Consider the following 22,017-nt stretch of genomic DNA (forward strand, 5'->3'; position numbering starts at 1 on the left):
ATTAAAGTTAAATACATCTAGCACAAAAGCGACTTAGCAGCAGCAGCAGCACAAATAAAATGCAGCATTTAAAGAGCAGCTATTCTATGGACAATAATAATAGGAGCATCCTTACACCTAAAAAAGTATTTATTTAGAGATAAGGAACTGCAAAATGATCCCAACTATGTTCACCAGGCCCAGAGGCACAGGGGAAAAATGAAGGGAGGAAGTCTGCAGGAATCCTAGTTGTGGTCAGTCAGCCTCAAATCACACTAACTCTAAGTCTAAAACCATCTTGATAACATTTGGCTTGGAGAAGCCCTGAAGGCCACTTGATGACCACCTTCTAATACATGGATGACTCATGGGGTGGACAGAGACATCTCACTCTGCTGGGTTGCAGGGCATAGACATAGTGAGTGGAAGTTACATGGAGACAGTTACAGGCCATTGAGCTAAAACATTCTGGTAATTGGAATTATTAACCATGGAATGAGCTGCAGTGGGAGGTAGAGAGTTCAAGGGGAGACCAGGAAAGCATTAGATGATGTATTGCTAGAGGAATCACATAATGGGCATGTTCATCACATAATAAACTAAAGGATCTTCGATCTTTGAGATTCTTTCCAGCTCTAAAACAGTATGAGTTAATAGCCCATGACTTCTTGCTCCTTGGAAGAAATGCTATGACAAACCTAGACATCACACTAAAAAGTAGAGACATCACTTTGCCAACAAAGGCCCATACAGTCAAAGCTATGGTTTTTCCTATAGTTGTGTACAGATGCGAGAGCTGGACCATAAAGATGGCTGAGCGCCAAAGATGCTTTTGAACTGTGGTGCTGGAGAAGACTCTTGAGAGCCTCTTGAACTGCAAGGAGATCCAACCAGTCAATCCTAAAGGAAATCAACCCTGAATACGCCTTGGAAGGACTGATGCTGAAGCTGAAGCTCCAAAACTTTGGCCACCTGATGCAAAGAACTGACTCATTTGAAAATACCCTGATGCTGGGAAAGATTGAAGGCAGGAGGAGAAGGAGATGACAGAGGATGAGATGGTTGGACGGCATCACCGACTCGATGGACATGAGTTTGAGCAACTTCTGGGAGATAGTAAAGGACAGGGAAGACTGGCGTGCTGCAGTCCATGGGGTCTCACAGAGTCGGACATGACTCAGTGACTGAACAACAGCAACAGCCCCGACTTTGGGCCAGTAATGCTGTAAAGTCAGAAGAGCTAGTTAAGTATCTAGTACAGTACCCAACGGGGCTTCCCCGGGGGCTCAGTGGTAAAGAATCCGCCTGCAGTGCAGGAGAGAGACCTCAGTTCAATCCCTGGGCCGAGAAGTTCCCCTCGAGGAGGGCATGGCAGCCCACTCCAGTAATCTTGCCTGGAGAATCCCATGAACAGAGGAGCCTGGTGGGCTCCAGTCCATAGGGTCACAGAGTCGGACACGGCTGAAGTGACTGAGGTTGCAGGCACGCACGCATACTGCCTCATACAGAGCAAGCATCTAACGAATGTTTGACCCTTTCCTCATGACTCCTCTGTTCCTGAATGCAGGAAGTCTTACAAGACTGTCTTATCATTCAGCAGTTGTATTCCATCTCTCCTTTATCTCATTCTGTTTGATTTATCATCTATCTGCTAATTATGAAACAGAGGAAGGAAGAGCTGATTTTAAAGCAACAGGTTTAAGCTCAAATTTGAATCCAAATCCATTGTCATGAAACTGTTACCATATCACAGTCAGTATTTTATATTTAAACTGGCTTTTCCAAGAATAGATCACTGGGATTTATATCACTATTAGGGAAAGAAGTTGTTTTCTGAGAATAGATTGAAAATAAGCAATTGTCATTTGAAAGATATTTAGATCACTCACAGATAGATGGAGTAGAAATGCTACCTACTTTAGTCTGATTGATCAGAAAAGCCATCCACGTCAAAGACAATATTTAAGCTGATTTCCAGCAGGCAAGTCACACGAGTCAACAGTGAAGAGAAAGAACAGAAGGAGCAGCATGTGTGAACATCTTGAAGTAGGAAAGATTTGGGTGTGTTTGAAAAAGAGTGACTTTGGTGTAGTGATGGCATAGTGCAGCCTAAGTTTGGAGCGATCAGCAGAGACAGATCAGGTAGGTCGACAGTGCCCACAAGACTTGCAAGGAGGTTGGATTTGTTACAGATAAAATAAAAAGCCACTGAAGGTTTTAAACAAGGTTTATGTTCTGGAAGATGAATTACTTTTGCCTGTGATGTGGAAATGGATTATAGAGGAGCAAATGTGGAAATGTGGAATCAGAGAGACCATCAAAGAGACATCACCATAGTCTATGGAGGATGGGCTATGACCAACAACCAAAAAGAGGGAGAAAAGAGAGAGTCAAGGCAGTTTGGAGGGTAGTCAGCTGAAGTTACCGATGCTTTGGATGGGGTTCTGGGAAAAGAAAATCAGGGTTGATTCAGGTTTCTGGATTGAGTATGTGCATGCTCAGTCACTTCAGTCATGTCAGATACTTTATGACCCTGTGGACTGTAGTCCGCCAGGCTCCTCAGTCCATGGGATTCTCCAGGCAGGAATACTGGAGTGGGTTGCCATGTTCTCCTCCAGGGGATCTTCCCAACACAGGGATTGAACCTGGGTCTCCTGCATTACATGCAGATTCTTTGCCACTGAGCCACCAGGGAAGCCCCTGGATTGAGTAACTAAAGGAAAATCGTGTCATTTATTGGTATAGAACAGATGGGGGTGGGTATTCACTTATAGAAAAGAAATGAGAAGTTCTATCTTAGACGTATTCATTGGAAGGACTAATGCTGAAACTGAAGCTTCAATACCTGGGCCACCTGACTCAAAGACACATTGGAAAAAACCCACATGCTCGGAAAGATTGAAGGCAAAAGGAGAAGGGAGAGGCAGAGGATTAGATGGTTTAGATAGCATCACTGACTCAATGGACATGAATTTGAGCAAACTCCAAGAAATACTAAAGGACAGAGGAACCTGACTTGCTTCGGTCCATGGGGTCACAGAGCTGGACACAACTTAGTGACTGAACTACAACAATCTTAGATGTATATGATTTGAAGTGTCTGTAAGACATACAGACAGGTTGAGCTGTCAGGTAAGCAAAGTTGCATATGGTGCTCAGGAAAAAAAAATCATCTAGGTTGGAGATATAAACTTCAGAGTCTTGAGTCATAATGATTTTTAAAAAACAGAGAATTAATGGGATCACTCAGGGAGAAAGAGTAAAAGGAAAAGGAAAGAGGATCCACAACTTAAACCAGAGGAATGCCATCACTTCAAGGGAGGAAGAGGAGCCAGCTGAGAAAGAAAACTGACTGAGGAAGCCAGTGTGTTTGGAAAATTAAAAAACAATAGGGTAATGATAGCCAAGAGAAGAGAGTGTTTCAAGAAGTAAATGGCCAACCCCATCAAATACCCAACGGGTGGATAAGAGGACAAGGAAGGAGGCATTGCAAATAGCTGTGTCAGGATTGTCAGTGATCCTGAGACAAGAAGTTTCAGTACAGTGGTGAGGCGGTGTAGAAGCCATACTGGAATACATTACAGAAAAGTTCAGGAGGTGGAACCAGTGAACAATACAGTTAACAATCCTTGAGAATTTGGGTTATACGGAATAACGGAAAATGAGTGAAATTAATCTTCAAGGAGCTGTGGGACCGAGGCTTGTTTGTTTCTAAGATAAAGATGGAAAATTAGAATCTGGTTGCAAAACTGATCTGGCAGAGGAACTTCCCTGGTGGTCCCATGGCTAAGACTCCACGCTCCCGGCGCAGGGGACCTGGGTTCAGTCCCTGGTCAGGGAACTGAATCCCACACGCTGCAGCTGAAACTTCACCTGCCTCAACTCAACTAAAAGTTCACATGTCACAACTAAGACCCAGTGCAGCCAAGCAAATAAATAAATGTTTTTTTTAAACCTGATCTGGGTGCTCAGGCTGGTGCACTGGGAAGACCCGGAGGGATCCGATGGGGAGAGAGGTGGGAGGGGGGATCGGGATGGGGAACACATGTAAATCCATGGCTGATTCATGTCAGTGTATGGCAAAAACCACTACAATATTGTAAAGTAATTAGCCTCCAGCTAATAAAAATAAATGAAAAAAAAATCACCTGGAAAAAATAAAATAAACAGTGTCAACATACCAATAAATAAATAAATAAACAAACCTGATCTGAGAAAGAATAGAAAATTTCATAAAAGTGGATAACCAAAGTGAAATGTTTTACAAGTCAAAGAGCACTGGATCCAGAGGGTAAAGGCAAGACCTGTAATTGGCCAAGATGAACAAAGTGCCCTCCATCATGAAGGAACTGAAAAGGTAAAGTTAGCGCCTTATGAGGGTTGTTGTCCTTGTTAGCCACTCAGTCATGTCTGACTCTTGGCAACCCATGGACTGCAGCACACCAGAGTTCCTTGTCCTTCACCATCTCCTGGAGTTTGCGCAAACTCATGCTCATTGAGTAAGTGACGCCATCCGACCATCTCATCCACTGTCGGCCCCTTCTCCTCCTGTCCTCAGTCTTTCCCAGCATCAGGGTCTTTTCCAATGAGTCGGCTCTTCACATCAGATGACCAAAGTATTGGAGCTTCAGCTTCAGCATCAGTCCTTCCAGTGCATATTCAGGGTTGATTTCCTTTAGGATTGACTGGTTTGATCTCCTTGCTGTCCAAGAGACTTTCAAGACTCTTCTCCAGCACCTTAATTTGAAAGCATCAATTCTTTGGTGCTTAGCCTTTTTTTTATGGTCCAACTCTCTCATCTCTACATGACTACTGGACCACAGAGAATAATCAAACAAATACAAAATGCAGGAAATCAACAGGAAAAATGACTCATGTCTTCAACAAATAAATGGCTTATTTAAAAAAAAAAAGAGGCCGGAGAGGAAGAAACTGTTAAACAATAATAGAAGCATAAAAGATAAATCAGCCAAAATCCATTAAAAAAAAAAAAAACTTGCTTGAGTCCTGATGGAACAAAGGACAATTAACAAATTTTGAGTTGAAAAACTTTCAACATGTATTGGAATAATATTTCAAATAATCATTTTCTTAGACATGATAATACTATTGTGGGCATATTGTTTTAAAGTCTTTATGTGTTAGAAACGAGATGCGTTCATGCATGCTAAGTCTCTTCAGTTGGTCTCTTTGAGACCCTACCAACTGTAGCCCAACAGTCTCCTCTGTCCATGGGATTCTCCAGGCAAGAATACCAGAGTGGGCTGCCAAGTCCTCCTTCAGGGGATCTTCCTGGCCCAGGAATCAAACCTATGTGTCTTATGTCTCTTGCATTGGCAGGCAGGTTCTTTACCACTAGCACCACCTGAGAAGCCCCAGAAATGAGGTATTTACTAGTAAAGTTACTGTGGCCCAAGAGTGCAGAGTGGTTAAACACAATTGGCAAAATAATGATAATTATTGCATCTGGGTGATAGTACCATCAAAGTTTATTATACTTTTCTCTCTAATTCCGGATATGCTTGCAATTTTCCATAATAAAATATTTTAAACAAAGTTGAAATGAAAAAGACAATGTGCCGTTAAAATCTGAGCCTTGAGACCTGAAGCTTATAAAGTCCTTTCAGAATCTGAAACCACTTGCAATTTTATAGTACACAAGAATGATCCAAATACCAGTGTGTACTGTTATTCTGCTGAACTGACATTCACCTGTTTGCAGTGTCTTTATAAGAATTCATAATAACTGGAGACATCCAGTAATCTGCGAAGAGCTGCTTGTCTTTACCATTTGGCAGGCAATAAACAGGTTACAAGACTCGCTAAATCATCCATCCACTTCCATCTTTAAGGAGGTGAATGACTATGATGGTGGAATTCAGCTTCACAGCCAATTACACCATCTGACTCAGATATCTTGAGACAAAACAGGAGAATAAGGAAACATAAACAGTGGCTGTGTGCAGCCAGATGTATAAATATTTATCTAGCTACCCCACCACTGCAGAGAGTTTTAATGATGTAGTCTGACAGCATAAACTGCAGATACCAATTCTGTATGTGTGTCTGAGATGTGACAATTTAGCAGCCCCTCTGGGGTGCTTACACCATTTAGGAGCTTCATTCCAATGAAATCCAAATGGGAGAAGCGTCAAGCTGTCAGGAATACATCAGGCTTTCTCTTCCTCTCTTCCCCTCTCCCGAACACCTTTGGGACCTGGACCGATTCCAAAAGGCCTGCAGTTTCCTTACAATGATCTATGTCCACACATGGCACTGGTTGAACTGTACCTCTGTATCACCACCACCGCCATTTCCATCACCACTCACACACACACACACACACACAGAGTGGGATTCCTGTTTCTCGCACAGGATACGACAGAAATAGATCTCACCGTGTGGTGCTGAGACCTGCAGCACCACCTGGAAACTCCTGAAATATGCAAAATTCTTGGACCCTAGGGAAGCAAAAGCTCTGGGGTGGGGGCTAACACTCCAAGTTTTAATAAATCCTCCAGGTGCTTTCTAGGCACATTGAAGTTTGGAGAAAGTAGAGAAGGGTCATGCCTATAAATGAAGGGTAAGCTGGGAGGTTAACACTAAAAGTCTTTCTAATCCTTAAAAATCTCCATCTGGGAATTCCCTGGTGGGAGAGTGGATAAGACTCCACCTGCCAATTCAGGGTCTATGGGTTCGATCCTTGGTCCTGGAGGGTCCCACATGCCCTGGGGGCAACTGAGCCCGAGGGTGCCTAGCGACCATGCTGTGAGATGAGAAGAAGCCCCTGCAGTGAGAAGCCCATCCATGGCAATGGGACCCCCACTCATCGCATCTGGGGAAAGCCAGGGCACCAAAGTGAAGACTCAGCGCAACCACAAGTAAGTAAACAAATCAATCTAGGGCTGAGTGAGTACAAGACAGTCTCATCTTACACAAGAGCAAAAATGAATAATTAAGAAATCAAAAGACACATCGTCAATGTGAATTCATTAGAGAAAACACAGAGGTGGGGTGAAACAGGCCAGATAATCCAAAACCAGTGTTAATAAAATAAGTGCTAAGTGACTTATTGTTTCAGCATATCTTCCAAATTGAGGCTAATGTAACATTAGTTTGTGTTGAATCAATTTGTCAACAAGTGCTAATTGAACACCTCTGATGTCCTTTTCTTCAAAGCACAACCACCAATGGAGACACCCAGAAGGAGAGTCTTTGGGGAATTCCCTGAAGGATGTAGGAATTACATCATAATATGAGTAATGGGTATAAGAGACATTAGAGTAAACTTTAAAGGGATAATTAGAAAGTGAGAAAATTATCAGGGTACTCTCGTCTGTCTCTGTCTAGCGTATAGAAGAAAAAAATCCATATTTTAAAAGGAACAAATATAATGGAAACAGTGTCCAAAGACATCTACTCCACATGTCAGTTCAATGTGAAGTTATCCTCCCGCTGACTTATTTCACTCTCTATATATTGACAAATATATATGGAATCTAGAAAAACGGTACAGATAAGCCTGTTTGCAGGGCAGGAATAGACACAGACATAGAGAACAGAGGGTGAACACGGTGCGGGGAGGGGAGGGTGGGATGAATTGGGAGATTAGGACTGACATATATACACTGCTGCTGCTTCTAAGTCGCTTCAGTCGCGTCCGACTCTGTGCGACCCCATAGACGGCAGCCCACCAGGCTCCTCTGTCCCTGGGATTCTCCAGGAAAGAATACTGGAGTGGGTTGCCATTCCCTTCTCCAATGCATGCGTGCATGCTAAGTTGGTACCATGTGTAAAATAGCCCGTGGGACCCTGATATATAGCACAGAGTGTTCCCTTCAGTGTTCTGTGATGACCTAGGTGGGTGGGATGGGGGTTCGGGGGTAGGAAGAAAGCCCGAGAGGGAACAGATGTATGTATACCTGATACCCTTCGTTGCACGGCGGAACTAACAGAACATTGTGAAGAGTTACACGCCAATAAACATTTGTTGTTCAGTTGCTGAGTCGGGTCTAACTCTTCGAGACAGGATGGACTACATATAGCCCACCAGGCTCCTCGGTCCAAGGGATTTCCCAGGCGAGAATACTGGAGTGGGTTGCCATTCCCTTCTCCAGGGGATCTTCCAGATCCAGGGACTGAACCTGGGTCCTCTGCATTGTAGGCATGTTCTTTACCATCGGAGCCACTAGGGAAGTTGTTTTTTCCTTTTTTTTTTTTTAATGTGAAGTAAACTGTTGCTAAACTCGAACTCAAAAACCAGTATGTCCCATACTGAACTCTGGGTTTATTGGATCCTGCCAAGAAGCGAGTTCATGAAATCCACTTCTTCAGAAAATCTCCAGGGAGAGAATTTCTGAAATGAGGATTGTGAAGTACAAGTATGTGGGTTATGTTTCTAATTTCCCCGAGTACATATGATTTCTCATAATTAAAATGCCCAGGGTTTTTCTTTGATTTTTATTAGGTTATAAAACTGGTGGGGTAATTATTCATGTTAAAAAGAATTATTTTCAGTTTTAAGCTATCACCGTATTCCAAACTCTTTTCAATTTCTCTTCATCGTGGTGAGGCTGTATTTATAAATGTAGAATAAAGTCACCCAGATGATAATATTTCAAATACTCCCTGCCTTCCTTTTAATTAATAAACCCAAAAGCCATCTTTTGCAGAAACGACTGCCTTAAGCTTCAAAAAAAGTTTTCAGCTTTAAAGTAGCAAAGTTCAACATTTTACAGTCGGCTGTTTTATTGCAAATTTATGTAGTAGTGGGAAAAATCAGAAAATTGAATCAGGAGATTCGAAAGATGTTAAAGTATGGCAGAAACCAACACAATATTGTAAAGCAATTATCCTCCAATTAAAAATAAATGTAAATATGAATTTTAAAAAAACAAGATGCTAAAGGGGACATTTTCCTCCCTCCACACCACCCTCCTTAAAACTCTCACAAAATGCAAAAAAAAAAAAAAAATCTTATTTTTCCTTTCTAAAATAATTTGCCTAAATTTTACTGAAGGCTTTTATTATTATTATGACATCTAAAGAGTTAGAATTGAATGGATTTCTGTGGAAATAAACAAAGACCAATCAAATGAGAACAATGAAGGGCTATTTATTCAGAACTTGGATAAGCAGTGAGTCGGCCACTGTCCCTGGCATCTTGGCAAGGATGCAAAGGCAGGCAGGGAAGTAGGAAACTTGATGGTACAAAATAGAGAGGCTTCAGGTGTGCTCTGACTAGAGGCTCTGGGCCCAGGAAAACTGGAGGAGGGCTAAATCACAGCAGGGTCTCTTCCATGAATGGTTAAGGGTATATGTTTGGCTTTTTCTGATTGACCCTCAGTTGGAAGTGGGACAAAAATTTTGGGAAGCTGTTTTTAATCCAATTCTGGTCATTTGGGGTCAACTGTTACAAAAATTACTGTGTAACCTTCTAGATTGTTTCTTTCGGGTTTTTCGTTTGTCTTGCCTTTTGTTTTGTTGTGGGTTTGTGAGTTTGTTTGGGGGTTTTTTTGGCCTTGCATTTTGTGGGATTTTAGTTCCCTGACTGGAGATTGAACCTGAGGCCTCAGCAGTGAAGCCTGGAGTCTGACCACAGGGAATGCTCCCTAGATTGTTATTAGAAATAGTAGTCTGACTTCAAACAAGTCAGCAGTCTGATGTATGACAGGCTGGTTTCCTGAACGGTTTATTGTCGATAAAGGGGTTGGTTTCCTGGGTGAGTTTGTTGTAGGCTGTGGGTCAGAATTCTATTTTTACATAGGGCCTGGCCATTGTCTGTGTCTATGTTTAGTTTCTCCTTTCCAAGTCAATTATAATTTAATGAGTAGCTGTAATATTGATGTAGTTCAGATTCAGAATGGGATGCCTACCTCTGTGGAAATTTAGGCCCAGCAGTCGAGGAGGTGTCCTACAATTCCCACCTGTATGAGGACCTGTCCAGGTGATAATAATCTGGGATCTTTTAAGAGACAAATTGAAGTGAACCACCCCGGGATAAATATGGGACCTCAAAGAAAGGTTTGAAAAAAAGTCTGGCACAGGCAGATGGTTTCCAGGAAGCAGAGGTAAGACAAACCAGCAAAGCCAGTAAGTTCTAAGACATGAGACAAGATCAGTTCAGTTCAGTCACTCAGTCGTATCTGACTCTTTGCAACCCCATGGACCGCAGCACGCCAGGCCTCCCTGTCCATCACCAACTCCCGGAGTTTACTCAAACTCATGTCCATTGGGTCGATGATGCCATCCAACCATCTCATCTCTGTCATCACCTTCTTTTCCTGCCTTCAATCTTCCCCAGCATCAGGGTATTTTCCAATGAGTCAGTTCTTCGCATCAGATAGCCAAAGTATTGGAGTTTCAGCTTCAGCATCAGTCCTTTCAATGAATATGCATGACTGATTTCCTTTAGGATGGACTGGTTGGATATCCTTGCTGTCCAAGGGACTCTCAAGAGTCTTCTCCAACACCAGAGTTCAAAAGCATCAATTCTTCGGCACTTAGCTTTCTTTATAGTCCAACTCTCATATCCATACGTGACTACTGGAAAAACCATAGCTTTTACTAGATGGACCTTTGTTGGCAAAATAATGTCTCTGCTTTTTAATATGCTGTCTAGGTTAGTCATAACTTATCTTCCAAGGAACAAGTGTCTTTTAATTTCGTGGCTGGAAATGCAAGAGGACATGTGTTCTAATGGCCTAAAGGCTCAGAAACAATACAAAACCATGCTGCATACCTAATAAAACTCATCCACTGGCAACATGGCCCGGAGGCCTGCCTGTTTGGAACTCCTGTCCAATCTGATATTCAGCCTATGTGCACTGGTTTGACCTAACAATTAGTCAGTTACCCATTCCATCATGGTGCCAAGACAACTGGTCATTAAGTATGCATTTTGAATATTACCCCCACTTCAAAGTGAGAGCCAGAATGTAGCCTCAGCCAATGGTTACCAAGAATAAACTATTTGGGATGTAGTTTTATGAGTATACTGTTTCCTTTCAATCTTGTTGTTCTTTAGTCGCTAAGTCATGTCCAACTCTGCAACCACATGGACTGCAGCATGCCAGGCTTCCTTGTCCTTCACTATGTCCCGGAGTTTGCTCAAACTCATGTCCTTTCAGTCTAGATGCTGGGTAACTTGTCTCAAGCTTGATCTGAGCTCAGAAGGTATGAGAAGCTGAAAGAAGGAATCAAAGAAAAGTACCTCTGGTGAGAAGAGGGTACACTTTCCTTGTTGAGTGAGGGCCATAGGAAACCATGAATTTTGAAATCACACACTATTGTCACCTGGGCAGGTGGAAGGGCAACTCCTTGGGGTCTGTGGCCATGGAAGGGATATGTCAATGCTGAAACTGAAGTCATTGCAGAAGCCTCCAAAATGGAAGCCCAGGAACATCCTTGGTGGTCCAGTGGTTAAGACTCCATGCTACCACTGCAGGGGCACAAGTTCGATGATCCCTTGCTGAGGAACTAAGATCCTGCATGGAAAAAAAAAGAAAGAAAGATGGGAGGCCAGGTCAGAGCAGAGAATGAAGAGGATGAAGAAGAGCATTAATTCTGAGAGCTTCAGCAAGAGAACTGCCATCCCTTCCCCCTCCAGGAAAACCCCATGGACGAAGGAGCAGTACTACAGTCCATGGGGTCACAAAGAGTTAGACACGACTGAGCGACTTCACTTCACTTCACTGATAATGTGACTCGGTCAAGAAGTCATGGTGATGGACATTCAAAGGGTATTTCTGAGTGTGTGTTCAGAGCAGAGACACTGTCTTTACCACCTCATATGTTAATTTGCCCCTGCATCCTTACAGGTTAGCATCCACCTTAGGTTAAAAAAAAAGAGGGGTGGACATTTAACGTACCTTTACTACCATTTGAATGTTTTGTAATGGTTAAGTCCATTTCTATGGTAGTAAATTAACAGATGCTATTTGGGGGAAAATATCAAAAATTCACATATGACATGCCATAAGGATAGTAAACTAGTTACTAAAATAGTCAAATAATATAAAGGTAGCTTTTAAAATACCTTTTTTTTTTTCAGATCAATGTTTGAAACCCCATAAATTCTATGTTTCCTGAAAATAAAACTGTACTGAGAGTAATTATGATGTTATTTTTTTTTCTAGTTACTTGTATTTGATGGAAATGCACTACAGACCAAGATATATTTGCTTATTCTGGGAAAGGGGAATTCCTCCCCTTCTTTTGTGCATTTTTAGTTTCCCCCATTTAATTTTGAGAAGTATCTGCTTGTAGGAGGTGGGGGGCGGTGAGCACAGGTTTCCCTGGTAAAGAATCCACCTGCACTGCAGGAAACTCTGGTTTGATTCCTGGGTTGGGAAGATCCACTGGAGGAGAAGAGATAGGTTACCCACCCCAGTATTCTTGGGCTTCCCTGGTGGCTCAGATGGTAAAGAATCCACCTGCAATGCAGGAGACCTGAGTTCGATCCCTGGGTTGGGAAGATCCCCTGGAGGAGGGCATGGCAACCCACTCCAGTATTCTTGCCTGGAGAATCTCCATGGACTGAGGAGCCTGGCGGGCTACAGTCCATGGGCTCGCAAAGAGTCAGACACAACTGAGCGACTAATCACAGCATATCTGCTGGGGGACAGTGTTGCAGTTGCCGTGTGAAGCAGGTCCAATCTCAAGTCCACAAGCCTTTCCAATCAGAACAGATTTTCTTTCGAGAAAAGACACCATCTCTTGGCAATATGTTCAGGGATGTTTACAGACATTTCAAAATTTCAGTTTCAGAGCCTTCCAACTTAACTCTTTTTTTTTAAGGCCCAATTTACTTACTTCTTCCTTTTAATTAACTTTTGTTGGAGTGTAGTTCCTTTACAATGTTGTGTTAGTCTCAGGCATACAGCAACGTGAGTCGTGTTTACACATACATGTATCCACTCTTCTTTAGATGTCCTTCCCATTTAGATCACCACAGGTCATGGAGTAAGGTTCCCGGCGCTAAACAGTAGGTTCTCATTAGCTATTTGCATTATACACAGTATCAATAATGCATATATGTCAATCTCAATCTCCCAGTTGATCCCATACCCCTCTTCCCCCTACCTTGGTGTCCGTAAGTTTGTTCCCTACATCTTTGTCTCTATTTCTGCTTTGTCAGTAAGTTCATCAATACCACTTTTCTGGATTTCACACATAAGAGATATTATATGTTTGTTTTTCTCTTTCTAACTTACTTCACTCTGTATGAGAGTCTCTAGGTCCATGCCTCTGCAAATGGCACTGTTTCATTCCTTTTTATGGCTGAGTCATATTCCATTGTAAAAAAAAAAATATGGAATGCCTCACAAATCTGCATGTCATCCTTGTGCAAGGGCCATGCTAATCTCCTCTGTATCCTTCCAATTTTAGTATTTGTTGGTCTAGTTGCTAAATCCATGTCCAACTGCTTTGTGAGCCCATGGACTATATACCCACCAGGCTTCCTGTGGACTTTCCAGGCAAGAATACTGAAGTGGGTTGCTACCTACTTCTCCAGGGCGTTTTCCTGACCCAGGGAGGGAACCTGTGTCTCCTGCATCGCAGGTGGATTCGTCACTGCTGAGCCACCTGGGAAGCCCTGATTTTAGTACAGGTGCTGCCAAAGTGAACACCCACCTTAACTCTTTGAGGTATGATTAGAGTGGATGATACGGACCCCTCATCTCGCACACCGTGGGGTGTTGATGATAGTGATTCTCTTGTCTCAGAATCGGTGACTGAGACCCAGAGCAGAAGGCAGAGACACACCAAGCACCTCCCATTCTAAAGACAGCTGTCAACAGCTGGAGGCATGAACCCCTGCAGAACAGTTTAATAGACCGGAGTCAACAAGCTGTACTGATCTCACCCATTCCCCCTGCCCAAAGCAAGCACAAGACCACGGAGACGAGAGGGAGGAGAGACTGCCTATTGGAGTCATCAGTGAAAAGGTGAGAGCCCCAGTACTTTCCATGGAGGGAGAAAAAAGGGGAACACTCATAGATATTGAGGTGTCAGAAACAAGAGAAGATGGGCATCTTGATCCACAGGGAACCCTGGCTGATGGGGCAGTCGTGCTGAGCTGCTCACTCCCTGAGAGAGGAGAGGATGACTCAGACAGACTAGAAGTGGGAAAAGCAGCCCTCCTGCTACCTGGCATTTCCAGGAATCCTGAGTCTGCCGTGATGCATGGCTGACTGCAGAAGGTAGCTGGGCTAAAGCCATGCTTACTGTGTTGCAGACAAGAGGGCCACACACAGCGTGGGTGTCCCCAGTGATGGGAAAAGAACGGCGGGGTGTATCACTGGTAGTGAAAGCTGCAGTGGGATTCGAAGAACTTGAGCTAGTTAGTCTCCCTTGGTAGGAAACTTCATGGAAACAAGAGATGGAGCTCTGGGTTCATAGTGAGGGGTCCATAAGGAACTCACACGTGTACCCCAGGAAGGAAGCAGCAAGGGATGTCCACCCTCAGGGGGTATCTGCATTTGGTCCATTGCAACCTAAGAAGGAATAGCCAATGGAATTACCTGGAGGTCCAGTGGTCAGGACTCCACGCTTCCGCTGCAGGGGACATGGGGTTCGATGCTCGGTCAGGGAACTGAGATCCCACATGCCGTGGCACAGCTGTAGATAAATAAATAAGTGTTTAAAACAGGAAGCAATAGCCAAGTGATGGCCAATGCACCCCAGGAATGACAGATCCAGCCCTTTCCATCTCCCCTCTGTAATTAAGAAGAAAAGTGACCCAAGAAATGAGGGATAAGGAGCAAACAGGCAGACCAAGCCTTCTTCTTCCTCTAAGACCCCTTGGAAAAGCATGGTCAGAGCCAGGAGGAGGAGAGGAGACAGGTGGATCTAAAATAGATATTTTAAACTTGACCCGCCATTTTAAAATATTCATAAGTAAATAAAAAATGCATGGAACTCTGTATGAGGCAGCATTTCCCTCCCCAAATGAATAATTATCTGCAGGTTGTAAATTGCAAGAAGAGCTCTCCAGCCGTGAGGGATGTCACCCTGAGGTCAGGGAATCACAGTCATGAAGCAGGAGCCTGGCAGAAGTGACCCCGGCCCAGGACTGCAATTCCAGGCCATGGGCTTCCTGGGCTTCAGGAAAACTAAAGGTAAGCAGCAAAGTTTAAAGTATTTCACCAAAACCTTAATGAAAGATTTGAAAGATGTGAGCAACTGGATCATTAAAAAAAAAAAAAAAAAGAGGGGAACTGATGATCCCCATCATGCTTGCCATCACCTCCGAGACTTTGCAAAGGTGAGAAGATCACTTTAGAAGGTACCCTGAGGCCAGGCTCCCCCACTAGAAGGGCAAGAAGTAGGTACTTGCTTTGGCTCAGAAAAGGCTGGGGAGAAAAAAAGCAGCCTGGAGAATAGACAAAGAAGACCTTGCAAGAGCAGAGGAAACTCCTTACCCTAGTGAATACACTAGAGCAGAGACTTTCAAACTCCTTGTACCAAAATCCATGTTAAAAAACACATCGTGCATCATGACCCTGTCCACATGGGCATGCATAACTAAGTTTTATGAAACAATGTTTACTCACTATGTGCAATGAAGGGACACTGGCCTTTTACATTCTGTCCTCTTTTTTTAATGCTGGTCACAGTTCATATAAATTGATTTCCAGACCCTAGTAGTCTACCAGTGGCAGTATAAACAACTCTCATTAGAGTGAGATGACTCTTAAGAGGGAGAGGGAATTTGGGTCACACACCATGGACAACATTTGTTTCTTTTCTCCCAAATACGATTCCCATGTCCACAGACCCTTCTAATGTCATCAGATTGGAGTCATATATTCCTTTTTTAAAATGCTTATTTTTAATTATGTGGCTGTGCCGGTCTTAGTTGTGGCATGGGGCATGTGGGATCTAATTTCCTGACCAGGGATCGAACCTGGGCTCCCTGTACTGGAAGCACGGAGTGGTAACTGCTGAAACACCAGGAAAATCCCTGGAATCATTTACTCCTGATAACCTACTTTCCAGATGAGTTCAAGGTTACATCTCGCTACTGGTTCTCTTATCTAACTACCTTCCATGCCTTTCTAGCTCTCCCCCTTGTAGATGTGGATTAGACTACCCAGCATTGAAAGTGAAAGTGAAAGTCACTCAGTCATCTCTGACTCTTCCCGACTCCATGAACTATACAGTCCATGGAATTCCAGGCCAGAATACTGGAGTGGGTAGCCTTTCCCTTCTCCAGGGGGTCTTCCATACCCAGCGTTCAAACCCAGGTCTCCCACTTTGCAGGCGGATTTTTTTTTTCCATTTATTTTTATTAGTTGGAGGCTAATTACTTTACAATATTGTAGTGGTTTTTGCCATACACTGACATGAAGCAGCCATGGATTTACATGTGTTCCCCATCCTGATCCCCCCTCCCACCTCCCTCTCTACCCGATCCCTCTGGGTCTTCCCAGTGCACCAGGCCGGAGCACTTGTCTCATGCATCCAACCTAGGCTGGTGATCTGTTTCACCCTAGATAATATACATGTTTTGATGCTGTTCTCTCTGAACATCCCACCCTCACCTTCTCCCACAGAGTCCAAAAGTCTGTTCTGTACATCTGTGTCTCTTTTTCTGTTTTGCATATAGGGTTATCATTACCATCTTTCTAAATTCCATATATATGTGTTAGTATACTGTATTGGTCTTTATCTTTCTGGCTTACTTCACTCTGTATAATGGGCTCCAGTTTCATCCATCTCATTAGAACTGATTCAAATGAATTCTTTTTAATGGCTGAGTAATATTCCATTGTGTATATGTACCATAGCTTCCTTATCCATTCGTCTGCTGATGGGCATCTAGGTTGCTTCCATGTCCTGGCTATTATAAACAGTGCTGCGATGAACATTGGGGTACACGTGTCTCTTTCAGATCTGGTTTCCTCAGTGTGTATGCTCAGAAGTGGGATTGCTGGGTCATATGGCAGTTCTATTTCCAGTTTTTTAAGGAATCTCCACACTGTTCTCCATAGCGGCTGTACTAGCTTGCATTCCCACCAACAGTGTAAGAGGGTTCCCTTTTCTCCACACCCTCTCCAGCATTTATTGCTTGTAGACTTTTGGATAGCAGCCATCCTGACTGGCGTGTAATGGTACCTCATTGTGGTTTTGATTTGCATTTCTCTGATAATGAGTGATGTTGAGCATCTTTTGATGTGTTTGTTAGCCATCTGTATGTCTTCTTTGGAGAAATGTCTGTTTAGTTCTTTGGCCCATTTTTTGATTGGGTCATTTATTTTTCTGGAGTTGAGCTGCAGGAGTTGCTTGAATATTTTTGAGATTAATCCTTTGTCTGTTGTTTCATTTGCTATTATTTTCTCCCAATCTGAAAGCTGTCTTTTCACCTTGCTTATAGTTTCCTTTGTTGTGCAAAAGCTTTTAAGTTTAATTAGGTCCCATTTGTTTACTTTTGCTTTTATTTCCAATATTCTGGGAGGTGGGTCATAGAGGATCTGCAGGCGGATTCTTTACCAGCTGAGCTACAAGGGAAGCCCACCCAATATTATCTCCACTAATTAAACACTTTCCAATCCCTTGGTGGTTTAGTTGCTACATCATGTCTGACTCTTTGCTATCCCATGGACTGTAGCCTACCAGGCTCCTCTGACCATCAGGGAAGAATCCTGGAGTAGGTTGCCATTTCCTTCTCCAGGGGGTCTTCCCGACCCACAAATCGAACCTGGGTCTCCTGCATTGAAGGCGGATTCCTGCACTGTAGGTGGATTCTTTACCGACAGAGCTACAAGGGAAGCCAATCCCTTAAATATCTGAGATGCACAAGTCATCCACAAGGCCTTCTTCAAAAGCATGTCTAAATAATAACAGTAACAGGTAACATTCATAGATGCCAGGGTATGTCAATCACTGTCCTCAGCTTTATCGATCTCTCTCTCTCTATTGGTAATCTTTGTAATCATCCCATAAATAAGGAAGGAGAGACCCAGGAAGGATAAGTAAGGACACATAGCTGTTAAGTATATACTTTGAATACAGGGGTTCTTGGAAAAGTAGCAAGTCATAGAAAAGCATGACACAAAAAATAAGTTCGATCTTCTGATGGGGGGAAGAGGGTCATGAGGCATGAAACATCAGTGGGTCTTGTGCAGAGCCTCTTCCAGGTTTTACACTCATGGCATTGATAGAATAACCCCTCTGTACCAAAGGGTTCTAACTAAGACACTTCTTGCTCTCTCATGAAGACACACATTTGTTTCCATCTAAGTCGCAATTTCTACTTTGTAAAGTCAAATCTTGCGATAATTTTATCCCCACAAAACAGAGATGCAAGATACACATCCTGATAGCATTTGGATGTGTTAACCATTTTTTCCTACCATTTTCACTTGTTTGAAGAATTGTAGATCCTGGGTTACTTGGAATATTGCCTAGAAAAATCTTTCTCAAGGGAAAGCTTCTCAGAGTGACTGTGCTTATAGGTCCTCAGTTTTCTAGTTTGATATGAGAGTAGAATCTAGGGGCATACAAGTCATATGTACTAACAACGCTAGATCCTTCACTTAGGATGATATTCCTGTCCACTCCTCCAGGGGGCACCATTTACATAGAATTCAATACAAATGGCACCCACCAGGATTAGGCAGAGGTGCTCCTGAAAAATCGTCCAGCTTGAAACCTCTTCAGATGTCAGACACCTGGAAAAATAAAATAAATTAATCAAATAAGTTAAGTGAATTAATGTTCATAAGGTTGCTTGCTTCCCTTGTAGCTCAGTCAGTAAAGAATCTGCCTGCAGTGCAGAAGACTTGGGTTCGATTGCTGGGTCTGGAAGATCCCCTGGAGAAAGAAATCGCAACCCACTCTAGTATTCTTGCCTGGAAAAACCCATGGACAGAGCAGCCTGGTAGGCTACAGTCCATGAGTCCACAAGAGTTGGACACGACTTAGTGACTAAATAACCACCAAGGTTGCTTAGTGTCCAGAGGATCAGTAGGAAAGGTAGAAACAGACCGTTTGATCACTTCTTCCTTTCAGAGGGGAATTGTCTGTTCTGTTATTAATAATTAATGCCTCTCTTCCAACTGTTAGGTAGTTAGAATGGGGGGTGGGGGTGGGGAGTCCAGAATGGCGGTAGCTAAAAGACAAAGAAGGGAAAAGCCCACAAAAATAGAACAAAGGAAGGTCCGAGGACCAGAGTGAGGACCTCAGGTAGAACAAACAGCACTCCTGGCTGGCCCAGTTTACATAGGACAGGCCCAGGGGGAGGAGAAAAGACATATAATTTTCTATATATAGGTCTTTCATTTCTTTAGGTAGATATACTCCTAAGTATTTTATTCTTTTTGTTGCAATGGTGGGAAAACTGGTCAACCACTTGTAAAAGAATGAAACTAGAACACCTTCTAACACCATACACAAAAATAAACTCAAAATAGATTAAAGATCTAAATGTAAGACCAGAAACTATAAAACTCCTAGAGGAGAACATAGGCAAAACACTCTCCGACATAAATCACAGCAGGCTCTTCTATGACCCACCTCCCAGAATATTGGAAATAAAAGCAAAAATAAACAAATGGGACCTAATGAAACTTAAAAGCTTTTGCACAACAAAGGAAACTATAAGCAAGGTGAAAAGACAGCCCTCAGATTGGGAGAAAATAATAGCAAACGAAGCAACAAACAAAGGATTAATCTCAAAAATATACAAGCAACTCCGGCAGCTCAACTCCAGAAAAATAAATGACCCAATCAAAAAATGGGCCAAAGAACTAAACAGACATTTCTCCAAAGAAGACATACAGATGGCTAACAAACACATCAAAAGATGCTCAACATCGCTCATTATCAGAGAAATGCAAATCAAAACCACAGTGAGGTACCATTACACGCCAGTCAGGATGGCTGCTATCCAAAAGTCTACAAGCAATAAATGCTGGAGAGGGTGTGGAGAAAAGGGAACCCTCTTACACTGTTGTGGGAATGCAAACTAGTACAGCCGCTATGGAGAACAGTGTGGAGATTCCTTAAAAAACTGGAAATAGGCGGTCCCCTGCGCACCGAAGATGGCGGCCGCGGCGGGAAGGTTGCTCCGGGCTTCGCTCGCCCGACATGTGAGTGCCGTTCCTTGGGGCATTTCTGCCTCTGCAGCCCTTAGGCCTGCTGCTTCTCGAAGAATGTTTTTGACAAATGCCTTGTGGTCTGGTTCTGATCAAGCAAAACTCGCCTTTAGCACCAGTTCCTCATACCATGCCCCCGCCGTCACCCAGCATGCCCCCTATTTTAAGGGTACAGCCGTTGTCAGCGGAGAGTTCAAAGAAATTAGCCTTGATGACTTTAAGGGGAAATATTTGGTGCTCTTCTTCTATCCTTTGGATTTCACCTTTGTGTGTCCTACAGAAATTATTGCTTTCAGTGACAAAGCCAATGAATTTCATGATGTGAACTGTGAAGTCGTTGCAGTGTCGGTGGATTCCCACTTCAGCCACCTGGCCTGGATAAACACGCCGAGGAAGAATGGCGGTTTGGGCCATATGAACATCGCACTCTTGTCAGATTTGACCAAACAGATTTCCCGAGACTACGGTGTGCTGTTAGAAGGTCCTGGCCTTGCGCTACGCGGTCTCTTCATAATTGACCCCAACGGAGTTATCAAGCATCTGAGCATCAATGATCTCCCAGTGGGCCGAAGCGTGGAAGAGACCCTCCGCTTGGTGAAGGCGTTCCAGTTTGTGGAAACCCATGGAGAAGTCTGCCCGGCCCACTGGACACCCGAGTCTCCTACAATCAAGCCCCATCCAACTGCTTCCAGAGAATACTTTGAGAAGGTAAATCAGTAGACCATCCTGTGCACACCTGAAGCTTCCCACACCAGAAAAGAACCACAGTGGGAACTCACTTGTAGCTTTTCAAAGATTAGTATTTTTAGAAAGCAAAAAAAAAAAAAAAAAACTCAATGATGCTTGTATTCATAAATAGTATTACTCTAAATGTTTTGTTTTTGTAATGTTAGCCAAGGCTTTTAAAACGTTTTCAGTTACTAATGTAATGAGTCCAGGGCAAGGTATGGATGGATGGCTAGTTTCTACAGAGTGTGTAGTTCACCTATTTCTTGGATCATGTCTTCAGTAGGAAAAGGAAACAGATCTTTTTCCTCAGCCTTACTTGAACCTTTGTGTATACCAGAGTAGTACGACAGGTATTGAAAACTTCTGATCAAGGGTCCTGAAATTTTCCTCTTGAATTTCTTTGTATTAAAACTGAATTTTCTTTAAAGACCATAGTTTTAAGTTCTTAGTATTAGTGGTCTAACTTAACACTTGCAATGAATGTGTGTATGGTTGAAGGAAATGTGAATCATGTTTTTTTTAAAAAAAAAAAAAACAACACAGTGGCAAAGTGACTTAACTGATCATGCATGTTCCCCATTCCTGAGATTTATAGTTTATATAGTTATTGTACTTACTTTGTTAGCTGACTTAGTGTCTACATACATTTCTAATATTGATTGGGTATAATTAGAAAGGATATTTATTGAATCCAGGGATTGCAGTATGAAATTTGAATCATTCATGCATTTGAATTATTATAATTATTTTCTTTCTTGAGGTGTTCCATGTAAAAAATATAATAAAAAATAAACATTTAAAAAAAAAAAAAACTGGAAATAGAACTGCCATATGACCCAGCAATCCCACTCCTGGGCATACACACTGAGGAAACCAGATCTGAAAGAGACACGTGTACCCCAATGTTCATCACAGCACTGTTTATAATGGCCAGGACTTGGAAGCAACCTAGATGCCCATCAGCAGATGAATGGAAAAGGAAGCTATGGTACATATACACAATGGAATATTACTCAGCCATTAAAAAGAATTCATTTGAATCAGTTCTAATGAGATGGATGAAACTGGAGCCCATTATACATAGTGAAGTAAGCCAGAAAGAGAAACACCAAAACAGTATACTAATGCATATATATGGAATTTAGAAAGATGGTAACGATAACCCAATATGCAAAACAGAAAAAGAGACACAGATGTACAGAACAGA

At 42.8% G+C, this 22,017-nt stretch overlaps 1 protein-coding gene, 1 long non-coding RNA gene and 1 other non-coding gene across 3 annotated transcripts; 1 reads left to right on the forward strand and 2 right to left on the reverse strand.

Moving 5' to 3' along the window:
- Positions 1-10,565: 10,565 nt before the first annotated feature.
- On the reverse strand, positions 10,566-13,764 carry LOC122687501. The gene is made up of 3 exons (XR_006339159.1): positions 13,615-13,764; positions 12,793-12,957; positions 10,566-11,465 (listed from the first exon to the last, which is right to left on the reverse strand). It is a non-coding gene; the product is annotated as an uncharacterized LOC122687501 (long non-coding RNA).
- Positions 13,286-13,391, reverse strand: LOC122687646. Its single transcript, XR_006339211.1, has one exon. It is a non-coding gene; the product is annotated as a U6 spliceosomal RNA (small nuclear RNA).
- A 6,248-nt stretch (positions 13,765-20,012) lies between the features above and the next one.
- On the forward strand, positions 20,013-21,460 carry LOC122687500 (thioredoxin-dependent peroxide reductase, mitochondrial-like). Its single transcript, XM_043893033.1, has one exon. It carries the CDS (start codon positions 20,028-20,030, stop codon positions 20,799-20,801), a length of 774 nt encoding a protein of 257 aa, XP_043748968.1. The 5' UTR covers positions 20,013-20,027; the 3' UTR covers positions 20,802-21,460.
- The last annotated feature ends 557 nt before the right edge of the window (positions 21,461-22,017 follow it).

Source organism: Cervus elaphus, chromosome 31, assembly GCF_910594005.1.
Source record: "Cervus elaphus chromosome 31, mCerEla1.1, whole genome shotgun sequence".
In the NCBI taxonomy this organism is placed as follows: Eukaryota; Metazoa; Chordata; class Mammalia; order Artiodactyla; family Cervidae; genus Cervus; species Cervus elaphus.

Bases quoted from the DNA above. Each gene is read 5' to 3' on its own strand.
- LOC122687500 (XM_043893033.1), top strand. From the start codon at position 20,028: ATGGCGGCCGCGGCGGGAAGGTTGCTCCGGGCTTCGCTCGCCCGACAT.